The sequence below is a fragment of the Semicossyphus pulcher genome, unplaced genomic scaffold, assembly GCF_022749685.1.
Source record: "Semicossyphus pulcher isolate SPU_LCO1_2020_fin unplaced genomic scaffold, fSemPul1.0.p SCAF_16, whole genome shotgun sequence".
NCBI classification, from domain to species: domain Eukaryota; kingdom Metazoa; phylum Chordata; class Actinopteri; order Labriformes; family Labridae; genus Semicossyphus; species Semicossyphus pulcher.
This window is the reverse complement of record NW_027211670.1, coordinates 15,635,819-15,659,033: the sequence shown is the minus strand read 5'-3', so window position 1 is coordinate 15,659,033 and position 23,215 is coordinate 15,635,819. Positions and strand designations below refer to the sequence as shown.

Below are 23,215 nucleotides of genomic sequence, written 5' to 3'. Positions count from 1 at the left end.
TCCAATTTTTAAGGCTGTACATTCAAAGAAAACAAAAAAATGTCATCACTTCACTGTAAAGCTTAAAAATGAAAATATACTGAGCACAGAAATACAAAGTGCATCAAAGCAAAGCAGTTTTTCTTCAGAATTTTCAGACTATATAAGAGGAATCATTGAGTTACACATAATGTTGTTCTGTAACCTTGAATTTAAATACTCTGATTGTGAAAAGGCAATTAAGAAAGCAGCTTAATGACAGGACATATCAAAAAAAGCCTGCCAAACTGTTCTATCTAAGGTTCAGCATGACATTGTTTGGAGAGAAACCCCACGAGGGTTTGCCAAGGCCGGGAAGTCCCGCTAATTGTTATTCACAGTTGGCTTGACGGCAGTGGTGAGAATTGGCTTTAGATTTGGCACAAATATGTGAGAAAAATACTACAAATAACAATTTAACTGGAATACAATACTGACCTAAGCCTCCAAGGAGAGGTTAACGTCTGACACATTCACCAAAGAGGAGCGGATACGAAAACATTGGTCTCAAAATTACACTTCAATTTAAGTAGTGCAGCACAATGAATTAAGCCAGACAAATGGTCACTACTACTATTCCTGATAAGTCTTACTCTAATACTGACTGATAAAACAGGGTGGGTGGGTTCATGTGACTAAAGTTAAAAACTAAAGCTCAGTAATGTGTTCTGATTACAGTCAAGGCCTGATTTAAATATGATGCAGAATTAAAGACACACAAAGTTTGGGGAAAAGTCTTATAGGTTAGAGAGCAAAAAATCATTTTCTGATGTATTTTATGGAACACAGCAGAACCACAGGGCTGGAATGTATTAAGCAACTCGGGGTGTTTTCTTTATTTAAATGCATGCTTTTATTTTGAAATGTAAGAATATGTGAATTTCATCAGTTCATCGTAATAATATGATAATAAAGTGGTAATACCAGAAAAAGTTGTAATATTTTGAGAAAAAGGTCGTAATATTACGATAATTAAGTCGTAATGCGAGAAAAAAGACGGAATATTACGATTATAAAGTTGTAAAATTATGACAAAAAAGACTTTAGGCTATTGTTATTCTGTATGTTATCATGAAGGGAAATATACGTTTCACAAATATGAACTACATCTTTTGGCACATCAGCACCACTTTGTCACAAGTATAAGAACTCTGAAAAATGATTTTATTTGAAAATCAGAATCAGAAATACCTTATTAATCCACGTGGGGGGGGGGGATTCGGGACAATAACTTGTGATTTTAGTCATTTTAGCGCAGGCAGCTGGCTCCTCTTCTGCCTAAAATAACGTCTTTATTCTTGTAAAATTACAACTTTTTTCCCTCATAATCTCAGTTTTTTTCCCTTTAATGTTGCCCTAATACGGCATCGTAACTTTGATATCAACCTCTGATATAAAAAACATGAAGTGTAGGCACTGTATCTTAAGAGCAAAATGAATATTGGCAAATACTTGCCTCCCGCTGACATTTGAGCACAGATGGAAGGAAAACAACTGATTCTGCAAATTCTTCTTTAACTTGGATTTTTATAATATCAAAATAGCTGTCAAGGAAATTTCTCAAATTAACTTTCTTCATGCACGGTAGAATAAAATGTAGCACGTTACATAAGCTACAATGCATTATGGGTAAGTATGATTTTTTTTATATAAACCTTCTCAGTCCTACTTTTTACTTTTTTTTGTATTTATAAGTCAAAGTATAAGATAATTTCTAAGAGGTTTCATACATACCAGCCCTGGTTTACATTTAGATATAATAAAATGTATTTAGCTGTTGGACCCTGAAACTTTGAAGCCTCTTCACTTTGTCATTTTCTAACCATCCATAATCAGAAAACCTTATCTATATTCAAAACACAAACAATCCTGACATAGACACTCCACTTCAGACATATTGCACAACAAAATCTTCATAAACATTTGAAAATACTGACAAAGTCAAAGAATTAATGGCGTCTTGCTTTTCTCTTCTTATCTTTCCTTTTTTGGTATTTGAATAACCAGAAACTCATAGAGGAAGAGCTTGAAAATATCATTCAAATAAACTCTTACTCAATCTATCTCTGCTTTTACTTCCTCTGGTGCCTCTTCTGTCTGCTCGCTGGCGGCAGCCTTAATTTCTTCCACGTTTTCTACCGGCTCAGGGTTGGACTTAGGCTTCTCTTCCTCCTTCCTAGCTTCTGGAAGGAGGATGACTTTCCCGATGTTTTGGCGTTCATGCATGCGCTTCATGGCATCAGTCACCTGAGAAAAGACACAGAGGCAGAACGATGGATGAGAGATTTTTTTCCCAGGACTTAATGAGAGAGTCTCTGGTATTGAAACCCCTTAAAAATCTTTGTTGAAGTGAGTCAGTAATACCCTGAAAAGGACAGTAGCTACAGTGCTAGTTTTTCAGTGACATTCAATTTATAAAAGTCAGTATAGCAATTTAGCTAACGGTTGCTCCTTCACAAATTGAACATACAAAAAGCAACATTAGCATGCATCTTGGGTAATCCATTGGGTGTCCATTTGATACATATCCATCTAATATTCACTCTTCTTTAGAGCTGTTTGGTCTCAAACTTAATAATGAGGGAAATATCTTGCTCTTTAGCGGCTAAATGCTTCATTACGCTAACAAGCTAACTGCTAGATCGTAATATCTGCGGTTTGCTGCTGGGCAGGTTTTGCAGAGTGGTTTATCCAAGCTTTGTTAGCCCGAAACACTGGCCTGATAAGTCTGCTGTCAAAAATGAACCAAAAACAGGAAAGTCGAGGGCTTTAACCAAAACAGCTAGCTGAAAGACGCTAAAATGAACATTTCCTGTGGGTTTATCGCTACGAGTGACATCTCTGACATTAAATCCATTCATTGTTATCAATTAGATAACAATCCATCAATTAGATAAATGTCATTTTACTTTATTCCTTTATTATTTAATGGATGTTAATTTTTATGTTAGTTTTTACTGATGTAATTTTTGTTTTTAAACTGTTTATTCTTTAACTGTCTTGCTTTTAAAGCCCCTCTCCAGTGAAAATCAAGTGTTTAACCTTGTAAACTACAAGACATATCAGGGACAAGTATCAGTTCTGTCACACAGAAACAAATTTTTGGACTTTTCTCTTGTCTTTCCTTTTCCTAATAGTTCGATCTCTTTGGGCCTTAAACAGATATTTATAAAAAACTAAGAAATAAGTTTGTCTGTAACAAGTATTTAATATCACTGCAATGCAACTTTAATCACACAACTGATGGACAGACTTGATTTGCATTTTTATTTGCATTTATTTATTATTATTATTTTAAATAATGTGCGTGTGTGTGTAGTGTGTGTATATTTGTGAGGACCAGTTTAACTTCTACATCTGAAAAGTGAAGACTACTGGCTTCTCAGATGTCAGATGATCATTTCATGTGGGTTTATCGCTAAGAGTGACATCTCTGACATTAAATCCATTCATTGTCATCAATTAGATAACAATTCATCAATTAGAAAAATGTCATTTTTCTTTATTCCTTTATTATTTAATGGATGTTAATTTTTATGTTAGTTAGTACTGATGTAATTTTTGTTTTTAAACTGTTTATTCTTTTACTGTCTTGCTTTTAAAGCCCCTCTCCAGTGAAAATCAAGTGTTCAACCTTGTAAACTACAAGACATATCAGGGACAACATAAGCAGTCCTTTTTAAGTTTCAACAAGTTGCCACTAAACGATGGCAGAGACGTGTTTTGTTTTCACGACGGAGGGGGTGGTTGGACATTTGCATAATGGGCGGGGACTATGAGGATATAATGTACTTTTTGGCTGACCGCTGGGGTCGGTGCAACACATGGGTCTGTATGTGACTGACTGACTGACTGAGGGAGGGACGGTACTTTCAGAGCTATAGAGACAGAGAGAGTCGCGGATCATGGTGCACTTTGGACCTCCACTGATGCGGCTCTCTGCCTATACGGCTCTTGATACTTTGTTCGGGGAGTAGGTGGGGTCTGCTCCTCCGCTGCTCGTCTGCTGTCCTCACCTATGTGAGTGCGCACCTGCTTTCAAACACGTTGTCATCAGCCTCAGAAAGACAGTCCTTTTAACACATTGCCCACAAAAGCACACATTGACCTGATGCGGTCAGCCACATACTAGGTTTTGTCCTAGTCTTGTCAAGTATCAGTTCTGTCACACAGAAACTCATTGTTGGACTTTTTTCGTCTTTCCTTTTTCTAATAATTCGATCTCTTTGGGCCTTAAACAGATATTTAAACAAAACTATGAAATAAGTTTGTCTGTAACAAGTAACTGAACTCATAGACAATGTTTTTTAATTACCTATAGCTAACAATGAATGAAGTTAAAGTAGTAAAAAGTAAAGAAAGTAAAAATAATAAACTGTAAACCTGTAAGGTGTAAATTAAAACTCATCAGTGCCTGATTTATCCACACAAAGTATTCAATATCACTGCAACGCAACTTTAATCACACAACTGACGGACAGACTTGATTTGCATTTTTATTTGCAATAATTTATTATTATTTTAAATAATGTGTGTGTGTGTGTGTGTGGTATGTGTATATTTGTGAGGACCAGTTTAACTTCCACACCTGAAAAGTGAAGACTACTGGCTTCTCTTTCCAGGTGTAAAATCTCAGCGCTTAACCCTCAAACAGCCCTCTTCAGAGAGCCATTTAGGGGTTAAGACTGGCTGATCCTCACAAGTATACACGAGGCTGTGTGTGTGTGTGTGTGTAGCGTGTGTGTGTGTGTGTGTGTGGCTCGTGTATATTTGTGAGGACCAGTTTAACTTCCACACCTGAAAAGTGAAGACTACTGGCTTCTCTTTCCAGGTGCAAAATCTCAGTGCTTAACCCTCAAACAGCCCTCTTCAGAGAGCCATTTAAGGGTCAAGACTGGCTGATCCTCACAAGTATACATGAGGCTGTGTGTGTGCGTGTGTGTGTGCGTGTGTGTGTGTGTGTGCGTGCGTGCGCTGAGCGTGGAGGGATCAGCAGCAGAAGAGTCTCCTGAACCACTTCTTCTTCTTCTTCTGCTTTTTCTCCATCTGGCTCTGGAGATCTTCAAGCTGAGCCCTCATGTCGCTCAGCGCCTCCTCCCTCTCCTTCTCCTTCTCCTGCAGAGTCTGTTGGAGGTGATCTGCAGCCTGCAGGAGGGACGTCTTTTCCTCCTCCCACTGGATGCGTTGAGTCTCCAGCTTCTGCCCGGACAGCTTCAGAGCAGCCGTGGCTTCACTGTGCTCACGTCTCTGCTCTTCCAGCTGAGCGAGGCAGGAGGCTTTGGAGACCTCCATCTCCTCCAACAGGGAGCTTCTCTCCTGCTGAAAGTGGAGATCTTCTGCCTGCATCTCACACAGTACCTTCTGGAGATTATCTGCTCGATCCCTCTCAACGACGAGCTCGGCCTCCAACTGCTCTACTTTGGTCAAAGCCTCAGTCTCTGCTGCCACTTTCTCAAGCAGCTCCACCTGAAGGCAATGAGCCACCATCTCTGTGTCCTTTTTTTCCTCTGTCTGCAGCTTCTTCATGGCCTCCAGCTCATTGCGAAGGGCTTGGTTTTCTGCAACTGTCCTCTCCAGTTGGACATGGAGGTCGTTGGTGGAGGAAATCTGCAGTTCCAGATCAGCCTGGGCTCTCTTCAGCTTCCTGCCCTGGGAATCTTTCTCGCGGATGTCCTCTTTCTGTTCTTGGAGGCGATACAGAACATTCGCGAGGGACTCCTCACGTATCTCCAACAGGACCCTTCCTTCGGTTCTGCTCTCAGTGAGCCGGGCCTCGCTGTCCTCCAACATGCCCCTGATTTGTGCCTCCATGGAGCTGAGGTAGAAGTTATAAGGAGGGTCAACTTCCATGGAGTTACGCTCCATGTTGTTTTTTCTCCGTTGCCTTCTTTGTTTTCTTGTGGTTTGTTTAGCTTCCATTGTCTTAGTGCAGTATGTGTCTGAACTTGGGACTGGAAATGAAGAAATCTACTCTACTGGTGTCTAGTATTTATAAACTCTGAACAATCCAATAGAATCCACATCAAAGGCGACTTTGATCTCAAAGGCGTAAATGAAGAAATCTACTCTACTGGTGTCTAGTGTTTACAAACTCTGAACAATCCAATAGAATCCACATCAAAGGCGACTTTGATCTAAATGGTTCCAATTCTATTCTGTTACATTCTAAATTGTTGCTATTGGATACCAATCATGTACAAACATGTATGTTCTAAGATTAATGACGAATATAAATACAATGTGTATTCAAGTCATTCAATTTAAATCATTATTAATATGGCGACTACATTACAAACAAAGTATTACTTTAGCACAATCATAATCAGGGTGCCTTAATCCCTGTTTGGAGCTGTTTTGATCATATCACACGATCTTCCTCAACAGATGTAGTTTTAACTAGAGGTCGATTAATTGGCCCCGATAGAACTTATTAAAAACTATAATCATCGGCGGATCTGGGCTCCGACAGTGGCCGATGGCTTTGCAGGCTCAGGCGGATACGTACATCGCGTGCATTCGCCCTTTTAATGGAGTCTCCATACATGACATACAGGTAATGCAGGTACCTGGGATAATTAATTAAAGTTAACTCAAGTTAATTCAGTGGCGATTAAACTATAGGCCCACAATGAAAGCCCTTACAACAAAGTATTACAAACTAGAAGTTAGTTTGAGGAGTATTTGTGTTTAAACATCTCCATGTGGTGTTTTTCATGTGCTGCAAGATATAAGGGACAACATAAGCAGTCATCTCCATGGCTGGGCCTGTCTGCTTTTAAACTGCAGTGTACCAAGGACAGGCTGAACAACACGTTTTCAGATTGGCAAGTTTAAGACGTCACAAACCTAAGGAGCCAATCCCGTTAATGGACGGGGTGACGCTATGCATATCATTATGTGCAACCTATGACAACCTCTTCGGCAATGCGCGAGCCAGCCTAAACTGTCATAGTTTTTTGCAAACTCACTACTGACTACTAATGTTACTACTACTAATTACTACATTTGAAGCTAGCTAACGAGTTGCCACTAAACGATGGCAGAGAGGTGTTTTGTTTTCGAGACGGAAGGGGCAGTTGGACATTTGCATAATGGGCGGGGACTTTGAGGATATAATGTACTTTTTGGCTGACTGCCAGGGTCAGCTCTACACATGGGTCTGTATGTGACTGACTGAGCCATAGAGACAGACAGAGTCACAACATTGCAATAGCGGCTCATGGAGCATAATGGACCTAATGGTCTATATCTAATGTTAACCTTACTACTAATTACTACATTTCAAGCTAGCTAAGTTTCAACAAGTTGCCACCAAATGATGACAGAGAAGTGTTTTGTTTTCAGCTGTAAAGGAGAAACGTAGTACATAGTGGGTGGGGACAATGCAGATTCATGAATTTTAAATGAGGGAGAAGGAGGATATGCCTCTTGTGGATTTTTACAAGGTAATTACATATTTTGCAGAAAAAAAAACTCATCATATACAGTTTATTATTTCAAGCCGAGCATTTCATGTCTTAAAACATGACTGGAGCTGCTCTGTAAACACTTCAGTGTCATGTTGGAAATATGCATAATGCTGTGGATGTAATGTGTCTTGCAGATCCTCAAATAAATCAAACCTATCAAATACAGTACGCCGAGAATATGTTTGGATTGTAAGCTAAGTCAAACTGAGAATGAAGAAGAGTGAAAACACTGCACTCAATGTACCTCTGCCATTAGTCATCTGTGCTTCCTATTATTTCCTGCCCTAGCTATTGTTTGTTTCCTGCTTTCACACTCACAGCCAGGACTTTTTTTTTGTTGCTTTGCACTCCAGTCTTTCCAGTACGCCTGTCAAAGAAAGAACTGCCTCTGGTGTTCTGAATGGATTATATAGTCATGCATTAAGTAATTTCTTATATGTTAAGGCCTGTGGCCTATATTTGCAGGTAATAACAACCAGATACACAAGAGAGAAACACAGTTACAGCATTATCATCTAAAGTTAACGTATTGGTTATCAAAACACAGGAAAGTTGCAAGACTGCAAGCTTGACCTGAACTGTTTGAGTAAAAATCTCCTTTCTACACAGGTACTTTACCTAACTGAGAGTTAAATGAATTGCTTCCTGAAGGTTCTCTGAAAACATTTACCTTTAGAGAACCTTTATGGAGTTTTCCCTTAAGGTTCCTTAAAGGTTTTTACTAAAGATGAAGGAAGCTATAACAAGCAGCTGGCAACCTTAGCTTAGCCTAGCATAAAGATGGAAAAAAGGGGGTAAACAGTTAGCCTGGCTCTTTCTAAAGGTGACAAAACTTGCCTGCAAGCACAATAGAGCTCACAAATTCACACATTATTTTACCATTTGTTTAATTCGACAACAAGTGAATTATTGAAGCAACAAGTTGTGGATTTTTCAGTGGCTATATGCTGGAATATTCCAGGCAACTAGCAGAGGCTCGAGGGGCCCTATTTATAATCCATAGCGCATGGTCTAATCCATGGTGCTTTTAGGGCATGTACAAACCCCCTTACGTTGGTAAAGCATATCTGGGGGCAAAGACAGGCGCAAGGTGCAAAGGGGATTTCGTTAAGTCACATGTAATATAAATCAGCGTGTTTCCTATTCTCTATAAAACAAGAGTGGTAGCAATCTATTCTTATAGCTCTAAGCAATAAAGAGTTGTGTGCTGCAAATCAACAGCAGTTTTAAATTCAAAGGATAAGAAAAGTAAAGAGCAGTAGAGCTAAAAGTACCTTTTTGACATTATATCCTTAAAACTTGATCAAACTCACCTCCTCAAAGTGGTAGCAGGAGTCGATGCGGGGTTTGATCTTCCCCTGCTCGTACAGCTCCAGCAGCTTGAGCATCGTCCTGCTGATGAGCTCCTCATCAGGGATGTGGCCCAGGTGGAAGCCGCACACCGCCTTGTTGGCCTGCATCAGTTTCAGCGTGGAGAGAGAGAGCTGGTTGTACCAGGTCTTTGCCATGGCCAGCAGGTTCTTCTTCTGGCCCGTCACACAGTTTGCAGCACCTAATATGACAAACAACAGAAAGAAGAATTTCACAACATTTAACTTTAGAAAACTTTTTGTACAGGATTTTTTATGTATTCCCACACTGTAGAAAATATTCTTTTAAATTTGTGTAAGGGATGTGAGAATCAATCATATTTAATTTCTGTTTTACTTTTAAAGAGATCACACATTTCTCTGTATAGTGTCACTTTTGTAGGATCCGACTTCATAGAAAAAAACTGGTTCAGATTAGTCTGTAGTATGAAAGTGGGACACAGCTTAAGCCTGACCTCCACGAGGACCTCTGCTTTCTCAGCTGACTGGATTTAATGATTAACAGGAGAACATGTGGGACAAGACAAAAAACCTATTCATTGATGATGAATAGGTTGTTTGATCGATATCTACATTTTTTATATATTACACTAGCACTACATACTTGTTTGGGTGGCATAAAGTAATATTGTAAAGAATTTAAAGTACTCTCTGCAAATGCACTATTAGAGGAAATATTACAGTAAATTATTGGAATATTATTACTGCTGCATAAAGCATAGTTGTAGCTGGTATGGCGACACATTTTTTTTAACAGTAACTTATTGTTAAATGTAATTGTTTTGTAAACTTGCAGCTGTAGTTAAAGTTGCTGTGAGGAACTCTTGGTTTGTGTTGATTTTGGCGCCCCCTGTGGACAAAGCCATACCTCTTATCTCTGCTGATTTTGTCCTGTACATGTTTAAGTGGTGATTTTTGACAATAAATCTTTTCCTGCTTTCTTTAAGAGTCGTATGTATCACTCACTTTAAATTTTTGCCCTGGAAAATGTAAACAAAGGCAGCGTGCAGTTAATCGCTTCGTCTGACACCTACCCCCCCGCCAGCAGTTTCAGGCATTAAAAATAACTATATAGAAATGATCAATCTTGTCACTGATGGTTTATTTGCTTTTGTAGCTCATATAGAGGCATCAGAATTCATTTCAGTCTGTTTCATAACCAGCAAAAAACTCCTCACAGGAGCTTTAAGTAAAATGTACAACTCTCTGCTCAAGTGTACCTCAAATCTGTATTTAAGTAGAGGTATAGTAAATGTGCATTACGCCACTGTTACTGGGAATCTACACCGACACTGTAGCGTCAGAGGAACGCAGCAGAAAATTATTTGCATATTGCGCCCGCCTCCCGTGCAGCATACGTGGCTGGTGGAGATTGCAGCATTGAACAACATTGGAGCGATTCTGTCCCGGCACTCGCGTGTCAAAAATACGCTTCAAATATGTTTCCTTCGTAGATTCCCAGTTGGCGTCCATTCAATTCAATTCATTTTTCATTACAATTGGTTCAAAACAAATGCTTGTCTTACCAAATACTACAAGCGTGCCCAAAGGTTTCAACAAATTGAAGCCCTTCTGGGTGTCTGAACCACCGAGTGGGTCGAGGACGATGTCCACTCCTGCACAGAGACAGAAAATAGAAAATAATTGGTTAAGAAAAAATAAGAACAAGAGCCTTAATGCCTCTATATCAAGAAACAAATGCACTGCAACATTAAAAATAAAAACATGTGCTTAAACAGTAAAAAGTGTGCAGGGAAAGTTGTGTGTCTTCTCACCCTTTGGGCTGATCTTGCGTATTTCCTCCACATAGTCTTTGGTTCGGTAGTCAATAGGGTGAGTCACCCCGCCCTGCGCGATGGTCTCGTGTTTGGAGGCTGATGCTGTACCGAAAACAGTCACATCCTGCACGGTCTGACACAGCTGGGTGGCAGCGATACCAACACCACCTAAAGATGTGCATACCAGAGGTACAAAGAGACATAGGAAGAGTTATATTTCTGTAAACATAACAGTGTTTGAACAAGATGAAACAGGATGTGCAGTGCGTTACTGCCAGACTTTCAGAATACGATTGGAAGGAGTATAAAGGTCATACATGTACGGTAGATTAAACATCAACAGCGGTGGGATTACATTCAGCGGTGTTACACGCAGCTGTTCAGAGGTTTGTTGATGTGTTTTGAGGTTGGGTTTAACCTTGTAAGACAGGAGAATAAACAGCTTCTATAGCGGACTGTTATTCCGTCCCTCTGAGTCCTCATTCTGTTAACACAGTGAGACATCTCTCACAATGATGGCTGCCCGGCTGTGGAGCCTCACCAGTAATCCTCCCTGCCCTCCTCTTCACCCCAGCCTCGTGTGGCTGAGTCATACAGGTCAGCTGACAGCCGCCCGCCCGCCCACCCACTCAGCGCTGAAACATGGCCTTTGAGAGCGGGGATGCAGAGGAGCACTCGACTGATGCTGAGAGACGACAGACACTGACCTCTAGAACTGGAGAGGGGTGGACAAATACTGAGCTGCTGGAGCCCTTATGTTTAAACATTAAATCTTGGATATCAGATTTAATGATTAACTAGAACCAACGCAATACAAATCATTCTTCAACCCACTATTATCTGTTGTGAATTTTAGGTGCCAAGAAATGATGCATAATGTCACAACCAAAGTGGATACATAATGTAGCATATAGGTGTGTTTGGTCCCTGGAGCTGTTATAGATCACACTGTGATTACTGTAACACTACCAGGACCACCTGGACGCACACGATCCTCCACAGTCAATGTATGTCATTACTTGTTACGCTGCTGGAGCCTCTTCTTGAAATGTTGGGTGTTGCCAAAGCAACCGTGCCCGATAATGATCCTGTTTGCCATTTTATGAATAAGCTGTTATGAGACCATCACACACACACATACACACACTATGTCTTTCATCTGTGTCTCTCAGCTGATGCGTTTCCAGCACAGACACACGTCTGCATTCACAAAAGTGATTAGCGGCCTGAGTAATCGTGCTGTGTGACTCTCAGGTCACACAGGAGACCAGAGAGATGTTTCATATTTCAACATTAAATCATGGAGGAGAAACTCTGTCCAACCGTCCAACACAATGACTGTGTATATATAGGTGGACGATGCGTCTCCATCTGCTCTTATTGTACGGAATTGATGCCAGAATAGCCCCTGTGATAGGCGCTGCCACCTTGCGATTGTGACGTTATTTGGAGCCAGAGTCTGTGCAGTAGAGATCGGCGGGTGGCGCCACTGTAGCCACTTCCGCTAACCAAAACACACACACTTAACTTATCGAAAAAACAGCAAGGATCCCGTACATCGGCATGTTTAACAGCAGAACAGCTTCTTTGTGTTGTTCTCAAACAGACGTTCACAGATATGGACTTCAATGACTGTAGTAATTGTTTTTGTTACGTCTCCTCTCGCTGTTCCTCCTCTACTCTGCTGATCCAGAACAGATCGGCTGCAGGAGCCGTATTTGTCAACAGAGCTGTCAATCATCCTTTTTACATCATCAAATAACTAATTAAACTTGTCAGAAAAAAGAACGCTTGGGCGTAAATCAGCATGATAAGAACTAACTATAATGACAGAAACCATGTTTGGATGAAATGTATTTAAGGTCTATTTGATTTTATAGTTTGACTCATAGCCCATCTGTTAACATGGAGGAGGCGGGCTTTATGGCCTATACTGCAGCCAGTCAGCTGGGGGCGACAGAGAGGGTTTGGCTTCACTTTTAGGGAGCTGTCATGTTGTCCATCTTTTTATACAGCCTTTGGTTCATCATGGTGGAGACCAAACTGAGTTTAAGGAGAAATATCATGTTTAAAACAACAATTTTTGATTCATTTCTCAAAGAAATTTGAACCAAGCGCTGTTGATATATTTTGTTTTGGATTGTTTGGTTGATAAAATGTCAGAAATATAGGAAAATTCCAAGATGACACCTTCAGATTGTGAATCAGTGATTTTATTCGTACTAAACTGGGGTAAATATTGTCTTTAACACTCATTATATCCTACTAATGTACTGTGTGTCTCTTACCTGCTGCCATGTGCACGAGGACGCTCTTCCCCGGCCTCACATTGGCCAGATCAAACAGTATCATGTAAGCGGTGAGGTAGGTCACAGGCAGAGCGGCACCTTCCTCAAAGCTCATCTGCTCGGGCATGAGGAAGGTGCGTGCAGCGGACACGACCACGATTTCCTGCCACATGCCATAGTGAGCCAACACGATGACCCGATCCCCCGGCTGAGGAAGGAAGAGGAAGAGAGGAAGGAGACAAAAACAAGTTACTGAGGACATATTGGAGTCTAGCAGTTAAACTGAAGAAATGTAGAAACAGTTCAAAGCAGCAGAAATGTTTAGTTCCTAATGTTCATTATAGTCATGGTGTTAGCTTAGCATAAATTAAATGTGAAAGTGGAAATTCATTTTTAATCTTCAAATTATTGACAACAAATATTAAAACAGTGTATGCAAGCCATGCTAGCAACTCTTTTAGGCTAATAATCTAGAGTTACTTTAAGCTAAATGCTAACATGCTCCCAATGACAAAGCTAACACGCTGATGTTTAGCAAGTTTAATGTTTACCATATTTACATCTTAGTTTAGTGTGTTAGCATGCTCTCATTTGCTAATCAGCACTAAACACAAAGTACAGCTGAGGCTAATGTGCATGTCTTTAGTTTTGCAGGTATTTAATAAAGACCAGAGTATTGGACATGTAGCAATTTTGGGCGTATGGTGGTGCTACATTAAGTGTGTCCAAAGTCATTTAAATTCATCACGAGGGGAAAACCTGTGAGTGTACCAAATTGACTACATGACTCAACCTCATCATGGGGTGAGAGGCAGAGTCAGACAATCTCCTAAATCAGAACAAGTAATCATGTGGGAACCATGAATATGTATTAAATTTGTACAGTACAAGTAAAACCTTGTCGGCGCTGTGACTGACTGGCAATCAGTCCAGGGTGTACCTCTCACCCAAAGACAGCTGGGATTGGCCACAGTCCCCCGCGACTCTGACCAGGATAAATGTATAGATAATGGATGGATGGAAGTGAAACCTTTAACCTGATAATTGTGAGTAACAAAAGGTAAGAGGAGCCAAAAAGTCATTAGGGTTCATCCTCTGAGCCCCTTGAATATGTGTATACTATTAAGTGGCATCCATCCAATAATGTTTACCATAAGATGTGGTATATAAGATGCACTTTAAATACATTTTTATTCATTTAAAAAGTGGGATGCGTCCTATTTACCAGTGCAACAAATATATCAGTATAAAATGCAGAGAGAGGTATTTTATTGTGTTACGGTATTTTACCCAGACGATTGTGCTATCAACGTGTCCTATTTACATTATGCCGCAGTGCTGTTTTAGCGAGGATAAGGAACTTGATTGTTGCTAACGCTTCGCCACGGACATGCACCGTCATGATCGCCATTGCAGCCGCCACCCACAACATTCAACGTTACTGTAGGCTGCCAGCTACCTGGAGCTAGCAGGATTGCAAACTCAACATGCCAACACGCCGATATCCACCGATATAATTAACCGATAAAATAATGGGCTGCTGCATACTTGACTAAATGCCCGACCTCGGCGCAATGTCCCCGGCGCGAAGAAGACCTGCGCGGCGCAGCGTGATGACGTCACGTGTGTCTACCTGCAGCATGAGAGAGCTAGAAGCCAAAATGTCCGTGGTGTGGAAGTTTTTCAAAGTGTCTGAAATAGAAAGCAAAACTGCTATTTGCAATGACTGCTCAGCTTCGGTGATGCGAGGAGGAGCCAAGGCAAAGTCTTTCAACACTACAAACTTGATTAACCATCTCAAGACCCGTCACCCCGACCGTTGTAACAAATGTGATAAGAGTATCACCATTATACTGTACGCTAATACCAATACAGAAGAGAGTTGATGATCTCAGCAATTAGGTGTGCGGGAAAAAAATATCGGAATCGGTAATCGGCTAAATGAGTTGTTAAATATCGGCATATCGGATATCGGCAAAAAATCCAATATCGTGCATCCCTCCTTTTTCCCCTCTGGGATACCCCCAAAAACAGACGTCTGCGTCTAATATTCTGGTGCGACTTATATTCCGGATTTTACGGTAAATATTTCCACATAGACCAAATTGGGTTTATCCGTTTAAAAAAAAGCATTTAGCTATAATTTCAAAAGAAATGAGCCCTGTGAATAGTTTTGACACAGACTCATTCTTTGGTTGAAAACAAAAAAAAAGGGAATTCCTTTTACCTCCATTGTATTAGGGTGGAGTCAGACTCAGATATCTCTATACCTGGACAAATCACACCAAACCTAGCTGCTTGGCCATTAGATGTAACGAGAAAAATTCATTTCATTTCACATGGTGCACTCAGAAGTGTCAAATGGCAAATTGAGGTCAAGCAGGCAGGAAGTCATCTGATGTATCTTTGTTGACAAAGACATCAGGGGCCAGACAGATATAACACCACCGCTCTGCTCTGTAAACATACTGTACGTCCTTACAAAGGAATGGTTGTTACAGTGGTCATCTTGTGATATCTGGCAAGCAAATGACTCAAATTGACATTTGAACAACTAAAATCATGTACAACTAATGATTGTTTTCATTATGAATTAATATAACAAATATTTTCTTGACTGACACACATCCAAATGCCTGAGACAAAGGGGCTTATGGGAAATGTTCCGGCTTGGAGTGCGTGTTGTTATAATAGTATCACCGGAGTTGTGAAACTTGCCAAGGGCACAGGAAAGAAGTGTGATCTGATTGTGATGCTGCACTGCTTCCTTTTTAAACAGCCTCGAGAGCGCCGAGACCCGCCCACTTCCTGCTGCACACAAACCCATGACAATAGACAGATCACACACACACACACACACACACACAGACAATGACACATAAACATGTTTTGCTCGCCTGTTGTGATGAGATATCTCCAAAACTGTAGTTTTAAGCTTTGCTTCCCTCTCAGACTTTTTGGGGTTGATTATATTTCTCAACTCCTGGTGTTATGAAACCCTGCATGAACTCTAAAAAATGCATGACAGTCGCTTTAGAAAAAGGCTGAGCTCAGTTCCTGGACAACTGACATGAACTGAGGTAACCGACAAGACAGTGTGGAAATCTGCTGCTTATTGAATCAGTCATTGAAACACTCATGCCAGGCGACTAAGTGTGACAGTACACTCTCCCTGCAGTTTACATCAACACATAGAAATATAAACACAGTGTGAGACATGTCCCCTCTTGCTGCCTGTGTTATGCACAAATTTAATTATCCCTTTCAAACTAGGCTTTAAGGAGAGAGCAAGATGCTGTGTTTGTTTTACCGGTCCTACAAGTAACGAGGCCGAGGTGGAGCTGGCTTTAACTACTATACACTGTAAGGTAGTTTAATCTAGTGGTACTCAATATAAGAGCCTAACTGATAGAGGATTTTTAAGACTAATGCATACCAATGTTAGACAGATATGGTGACAAATATAATGTATTTTTGGGCTGGGATGAAAATAGACCTTTCCTTTATAGACTGCGCACTGATTTTGCACCAATATGATGATGCAAATGTACTCAGACTTATTTAAAGGAGCAGTTCGCCCCTGGAAAAAGCCACTGTCAATCAAAGCTGGTGTTCTCTGTAATCGATAGAAGCATTAATATTTGAAATTGGCGCCATAGCTCGTGGTTTTGCCCATTCTACATTCCTATAACACCCAGCGTGCACTGCGCCCCTCCCTCTGAAAGGAGCGGCCCAGCGAAAGACGCTGGAGTGAAATACTACCGTTTCGCTGCAGGCAATGGTTCTGAAAAGAATCTGAAATGCGATGAGAATATACCGGTGGATCGTCTATAAATTCCTCAGGTCTGCAGTCTACATTTAAAACCTGACGATTTTGAACAAGACATGACATCGGAGGCAGGCGTCCTAGATTGAGGAAGTGTAGTTTAGCAAGCTCCCTGGGCCCATTAGAGAAGTGGATAGCGTCCTCCAAAGGCACAGAGCCAAATTGCATTTTTTTCCTACCATAATATCATGATAGGACTGAAGTTTTTTTGTAAAGAATATTTAACATTATTATACATTGTTAACAAATTTCTAGTGTGGAACACTGTCTGCTCTTCTGCTACATACACTGCAGACAATGCTGCGAATATGTTAAACCATGCTCTCTGCTGAACAAACCAAGTGATGAAACAATTTCTAAAGCACCACAAGCATTTGTTCATTTATTATGTCCTGGAAAACAAGTTAATATCGGCACATTTTATAAAACATATTGGCCGATATCGATGTATCTGTGATCGGCCGATATCGGCCCAATATCAGCTAACTGATATATCACTCTGGCTACCAGAGATTGTGTTCGGGCCCCTGCAATAAATTTGAGAGGTCGTGAGATGACCGATTTCAACGGAAAAAAGGCATTTTGTATACATTTTTTTTAATGTTTGTTTATTTGCGAAATGTTGTGGATAATTTTACCTATTTTGGCCTCAAACAGATACTCAATTTACACTAAGTAGGAAAACTTTCAGAAGTCTCTCATGCATGTCTGAAAGTATATCGTGGTCCCCGTCTATGTGATGTTATTCTTCACAAGCTAGCTTAATCCTATATTTTAGAAGATTTTAATGGTTTAGGTGAAACTCCATCCTGCTGTCGTATAAAAGTACAATATTTCCGTCTGATTAGTTGTGGAGTTTAAATATAAAGTAGCAGAAAGTGGAAATGATCATGTTTCTCATTATCATGCTTGAGTTCACTTCTTGAATTAATGCAGTCTGTGACTCTGCACCGCTGTAGATGGATTATTCATATTACTTTAGTTCTAACACAATAAAAGTCCCAATACACACTGTCCAGATAGCGTTTAATGTATTTAGTAGATCACATCACTACACATCCTCTCGTCATCACACAACATTAATTTAATTAAAGAGTTTCTTTGCAGAACAGATGGAGTTTCTGTTTCAAAGCACTGCGCCCATCTTCCAAAATATCAATCAAGCTGTGACACATAATCTCTGACTGTCGAGGCATTTTCTCTGGAAACATCTGTGAGAAGGTAATGGTGGAAGTGGAATCTGAACAGACGAGCTGTAATGGGATCCTACATCACACATCTGCGCTGTCTGTTTCTAAAGAAACAACCACACCCTCCTGTTCTCGTCTGGAGAAGCCTCGCTGCAGCTCAGCCTCTCTCTGAAAACACTCTGGCTTCCCCTTATGTTATTATCTGTTCCTCACTGTGTCTCTGTAGTCACACCCTGATTCCTACAATAACCTCACCAAACACTGTCAATAGAAGTGTTGCTCTCCAAAAAATGCAGACAAAGATGGGAGAGGAATGAGAGCAGGGTGGGATAAGACTGTAGTAAGTGGAGGAGGGAGGAATTCCATACAGAGCAGGGACATGGAGGAGCATCAGTATTACACACAGACAAAAGCCTACAAAGATGAATGTGATTGGAAGAAATCAGACCCAAAAGTATGTCCTTAAAGTAGCCAATTGAGGAAGATTTTGAGCTCTTCAAAGTCTTGTTTAGACCAAACCGCTAACTACTTGGCTGATCACTTAATGGTTTCAACAACTTCAAATAGTGAAAAATCCTCTTTGAAACAACTGACTGAAGTCCCAGTGACAGAGCTAAGTAGGGGTGGGAATCACAGAGTAACTCACGATACACGCTATGTGGCCCACGATAACGATAATATCACGATACAGCAATTCTGCGATAATTTAGACTCTTGCGTCCACATAGCGCCGGCATCTTGTTTCAAATGTTCACAATGAGGACAGAGCGTATGCGACCGCCAACAGAAAAACTTTTTCCAGAGAGGCGCTGGTGTCGTCCCCGCCGCTTTTTTTCCGGCAACCAATCAGATGGGACACCACTCGTCACCCTGGTTACCACCAAACATGGAGGAGCAACTTGTTTTGGCCGTTTCTGTCTACCTGGAGCTGTACGATATGACAAACAAACAGTATCACAAAAGAGTCCGAAAAGCCTGTTTGTGGGAGCAGATTGGCTGGAAACTAAATGTTGCTGGTAAGTGTTGTGCTTTTATCTCCCTACGCGTTGTAAGCTTGTTGTTAGCTCTGTAGTAAGTTAAACTTACTGTTGTCATAGAAACAAAACCCAGCGCCCAGCTAGTGCTTTTCTGCCAGAAAAAGGCACAATGTGGACACGGGGCCTTATTAGAGCTTTTCTTGTTTCCAGTGTTTGCAAATAAACCCAACCATGGACTTAGTAATGACACCAGCCCTCGGGGACGAGAAAGGAAGCTTTGCCTTAAACACTGCATTCATCGCTGCAGGCTGACTAACAACGTTAGCGTTAGCCACTTTCTCGCTTTTATCAATTGTCGTTTGTCCCATCACTGGTCTAAAAGCCAAAGTGGGTCTGGACTTTGGATCTGAAAGTTGGTGGCGCATCTCTTAGCTGTCAACTTCTTCTTCGGCCAATTAACTTCTGTTCACGTTACCCTAATTCATGTCATGAGCGCCACTGCAAGGAGACATGAAGTAGTGACTCGGTGGGTCAAATTGACGGGGAAATCTGTTTAGAGCGCTGTGTCTTCTTTTAAATTAAAATATCGATATTTGGCACCAGTCTGTCGTTGATTTATCAAACCCACCCCTAGAGCTAAGTGTCTGATTTTTGGGAAAATACTCAGGAAAAGAAAATTGTCCACCTTACAAGACTTAGTGTTGTCCAAAAACCCTTTAGTCTCTTCCAACAATCTGGAGGAACAATATTCCTCCTGTTACATTATATAGAAGGGTTTTTATTTGGCCTACTTCACAAGTTAAGTTGCTCTGCTAATCAAGTTAGCTGGAAATAACACCTTTGTCTATGTTATTTTGTATAAAAATACATAGTTTTTCTAACATCTTTGTATGGAAATAGGAGGTGCAACTTGGGAAACAGACAGAATATGTTTCATACAATGGTTAGAAAAGTGTTAGGTGAATACTTTCCTCTGTAATTCCAAACAGATACATGACAGGTACCACAAAACTGAGCTACAGTAGCAAGCAAAATGATTAACCATGGAAATGTCCCAGAATGATTCATTTGTCTTGAAAACATTTGCAAGAACAGCAGGTTACTGTTCAACTTATTTCGACCCTGAACCAAAATATAGAAGAAAATAAGGGAAACAACATCGCATTTTTTCCAGAGTTCTGCCTGAAGGTCATCTGATGCTTTAGATTAAAAACAAAACAAAACAAAACAATGAATGCACCTCTTGTGAACCCAATGACGCAGCTGAAAAGTCCTGTTACTCTTTCAACTTGGAGATTTTTCCATCTTACATATGCATGACTGTACGCAGTAAGAGACCCCATTGGAGCCCAACAATGACGGCATCAAAACACTCATCTGCTTTAAATCGTCTCTTTAACAAGGAGTCATGGAGGTAGAAGCAGTGAGTCACTTTGCTTTCATCCTCAATATGTTGCTGTATAAATAAACTCTACGTACGTAGCAGGTGGAGGCTTGGGCCTGTGGATGCTCTGGGATCCGCTTTGCGGTATATCTCAGGAAAATGTGATTTGACTGCAGCGAATATTTACCTGTAGCCTTTATATAGATCTGCAGCTAACAGCAAGCAATGGTGTTGCTACCTGTCAGTTTCCACTCTTTTACACGACAAAAAACAAACTTAATGCTGTCAAATCTTGGATTTATGACTTTAAAAGCAGGCACAGACACAAAGCATATACATATTCGGTATATTTCGACCTTTAGAAAGCTCTCATCAATGAGCGGGAAATGCACTCTTGTGCAGGGAAGAGGAACGTAAAAACACGTCAAGGACACTCTGTAAATCAAAACGCTGTCTCTTTCAACACTGTTTTTCCTCATGAAAAGACCACATTACATTACTGCATGAGACTGCATGTAGGAGGGGTTTTTTTTTATCAGGGGCTTCTACTCTGTCACTCTGCATATGCATCATATTGTACAGCAGATTTTAGACAAAGAAAATGCAATTTAAAATAGATGGCATTGTTAGATATAGAGCTGAAACAATTACAGATCATTATTGTGATAATCAGTCAAGTGTGTAATGTAGATAAAGCCAAGATTAATTTCTGAGTTGAGAATTTTCTGCTTTTTGTGTTTTATATCACTGGTATCTTGAATATGTGGGTGTTAGTCTGACAAAACAAACGATTTGAAGACATCATCTTGAGCTTTAGGAAGTCTTGACCAGAGACCCTCTTAGCAGTATTTTAACTGGACATGGTTCATGTGCACAGTGGTAAGATGTGTGTGTGTGTGTGTGTGCACTCAGCAGGCCTGTACTCACTTTCCTGTCCTTCACATCCTCCCCGCACGCCTCGATGACCCCGCAGCCCTCCATCCCCATTGTGACGGGCGGGGCGGGCAGCAGCTCGTACAGCCCCTGTCTGCCCAGCAGCTCGGCGAAGTTCAGCCCGCACGCTTTGACCCGCACCAGCACCTCTCCCGCCTTCAGCTGCGGTGGGCTCAGCGTCCTCACTTGCAGCTTGACCCTGTCATAGCCCCCGTACCCGGTCAGCACCAGAGCCCGGCAGGGGAAAGGCTTCTCCTCGGCTGCAGCTGCGGGGCTGCCCCCGGACTCCTGCGGTGCCTCCGGAGCAGCCGGTGGAGGCTCGTTGGACTGCTTCTCCTCCTGCTCAGGTTGTTGCTGCTGAGTTGGAGCCTCTTCATCAGACATGATACCACTTGTGTTGATGTACGCCCTGGAAGGTTTTCAGTCCAGATCAATAGTTCAGCCTGTGTGAGCGTTTTAATCTCAGAAATAAACTAATAAATTTCCGCTAGGTTCTCATAAAACAGGCGGTCCTCAATGAAGACAGGCGTATGGTTTGTAAAAATGAGATTAATGCTGCGTGGTTTGTTTCCTGTGAGTGCGCTGCGCTCAACAAGTGACAAATGTCAGAATAACGAGTTTAGAATCGCCAATTCCGGTTTGGATTTTCACAATAAAACAATTAAACTCAAGAAAAGCCATTCGATTTTCCATTCGAAGTAGTTATGAAATTTGTGTAAATAATAATAATAATAATAATACAAGAAATAAGGCGACACGATAGGTCTACAAACAAATCAGATACTTCACTCGGAATTGTCCACAGGCAATAAAACACAGAAAACACTCATATCAAATGATTTTGATAATGCTGGTAGTTCAATAAATTCAACTTTTTTTTTTTCAAAAAGAAATTAAAAAAGAAAAAGAAAGAATAATATATGTGTAATATTCATGCCATGCCAAGTTAAAACAAAATAACATATTGTCTTTGTGAAGGTTCACTGATCCTACACATCTTCATGTGAATTTCATCTGAAATAGACACATTAAAATGTAACTTAATAAATATCAATTTGCTCAGTGGGATGAGCCAATATATTCTGTAATCTTGTTTCTGTATCGTGACAGGTCAATATTCTTTGTGAATAGAATTCCAGTTATGAACACTGACGTGATTTAACGCCGATGATTTAACTGAAAACGCTTTTATTTTTATGTCAAAATCTGTTTCTTCCGGTGTTTTACTTCCTGGTTACGTCGGACTTGACGCAGCAGAAAAAGTGACCGATTCGTGTTGTTGGCCAAATGTGAGTCAGAGAGCCGCGGAGATGTTTAAAACCTGGAAACTGGATCAATAGGAGAGAAACTGGGATTATTTAAGGCCACAGCTGGAGAAAATACAGGAAGTTACAGCTCAGGGTTTTTGTCCTCAATGTATCTGTTACCATGGAACCAATTTTTTGTTCAAACTTATTTTCTTATCTTCTTTAATTTAAATTAGAACTGATCATTTAATGTGTTTTATGTTGTTTAATAGTATCTATTAGAGATTTATTCTCATATGTTGCTCAATATCGTATCACTTTTAATTGAATATGTTGTATTAGCTTATGAATAATATGAATAGAAGTTTTTTCATCTTGTTTTGGAGGTTGAGTCTGTCACACAGGAAGTGAAGGGGCGTTAGGAATGATAGAGATTGTTTTTTGTTTTTTTAAAGGGGGCAGGAAATTCCTCCTTTATATATTAAGACATATGTGAGGCCAGAGGTTGAAATTTTACACTTGCTTTCCGCATTAGTTCAGAGAAATCTGTCACTGAGAGTCAACACACTCATCATGCAGCTGCTACAAACATGCTTTGGGCTTGACTGTAAAAAGCTGTGGTGAATAACTTTGGTCTGAGGGTAATGCGGCAAGTGCTCAGATGCTCTGCACACACTTACACACAGTTATCAAGTTTTTTCACTCACATTTACGATGCGTTTGAGTGCACAGTGT

General features: G+C 40.6%; 1 protein-coding gene across 1 annotated transcript; it reads right to left on the bottom strand.

Annotated features, from left to right (window-relative positions):
* Window positions 1-1,037: 1,037 nt before the first annotated feature.
* Window positions 1,038-21,801, bottom strand: LOC138593858 (synaptic vesicle membrane protein VAT-1 homolog). The gene is made up of 6 exons (XM_069664940.1): window positions 21,228-21,801; window positions 12,924-13,131; window positions 10,633-10,803; window positions 10,384-10,473; window positions 8,801-9,039; window positions 1,038-2,265 (listed from the first exon to the last, which is right to left on the bottom strand). The coding sequence occupies exons 1-6, from the start codon at window positions 21,615-21,617 to the stop codon at window positions 2,074-2,076; spliced, it is 1,290 nt and encodes a 429-aa protein (XP_069521041.1). The 5' UTR covers window positions 21,618-21,801; the 3' UTR covers window positions 1,038-2,073.
* Between the last annotated feature and the right edge of the window lie 1,414 nt (window positions 21,802-23,215).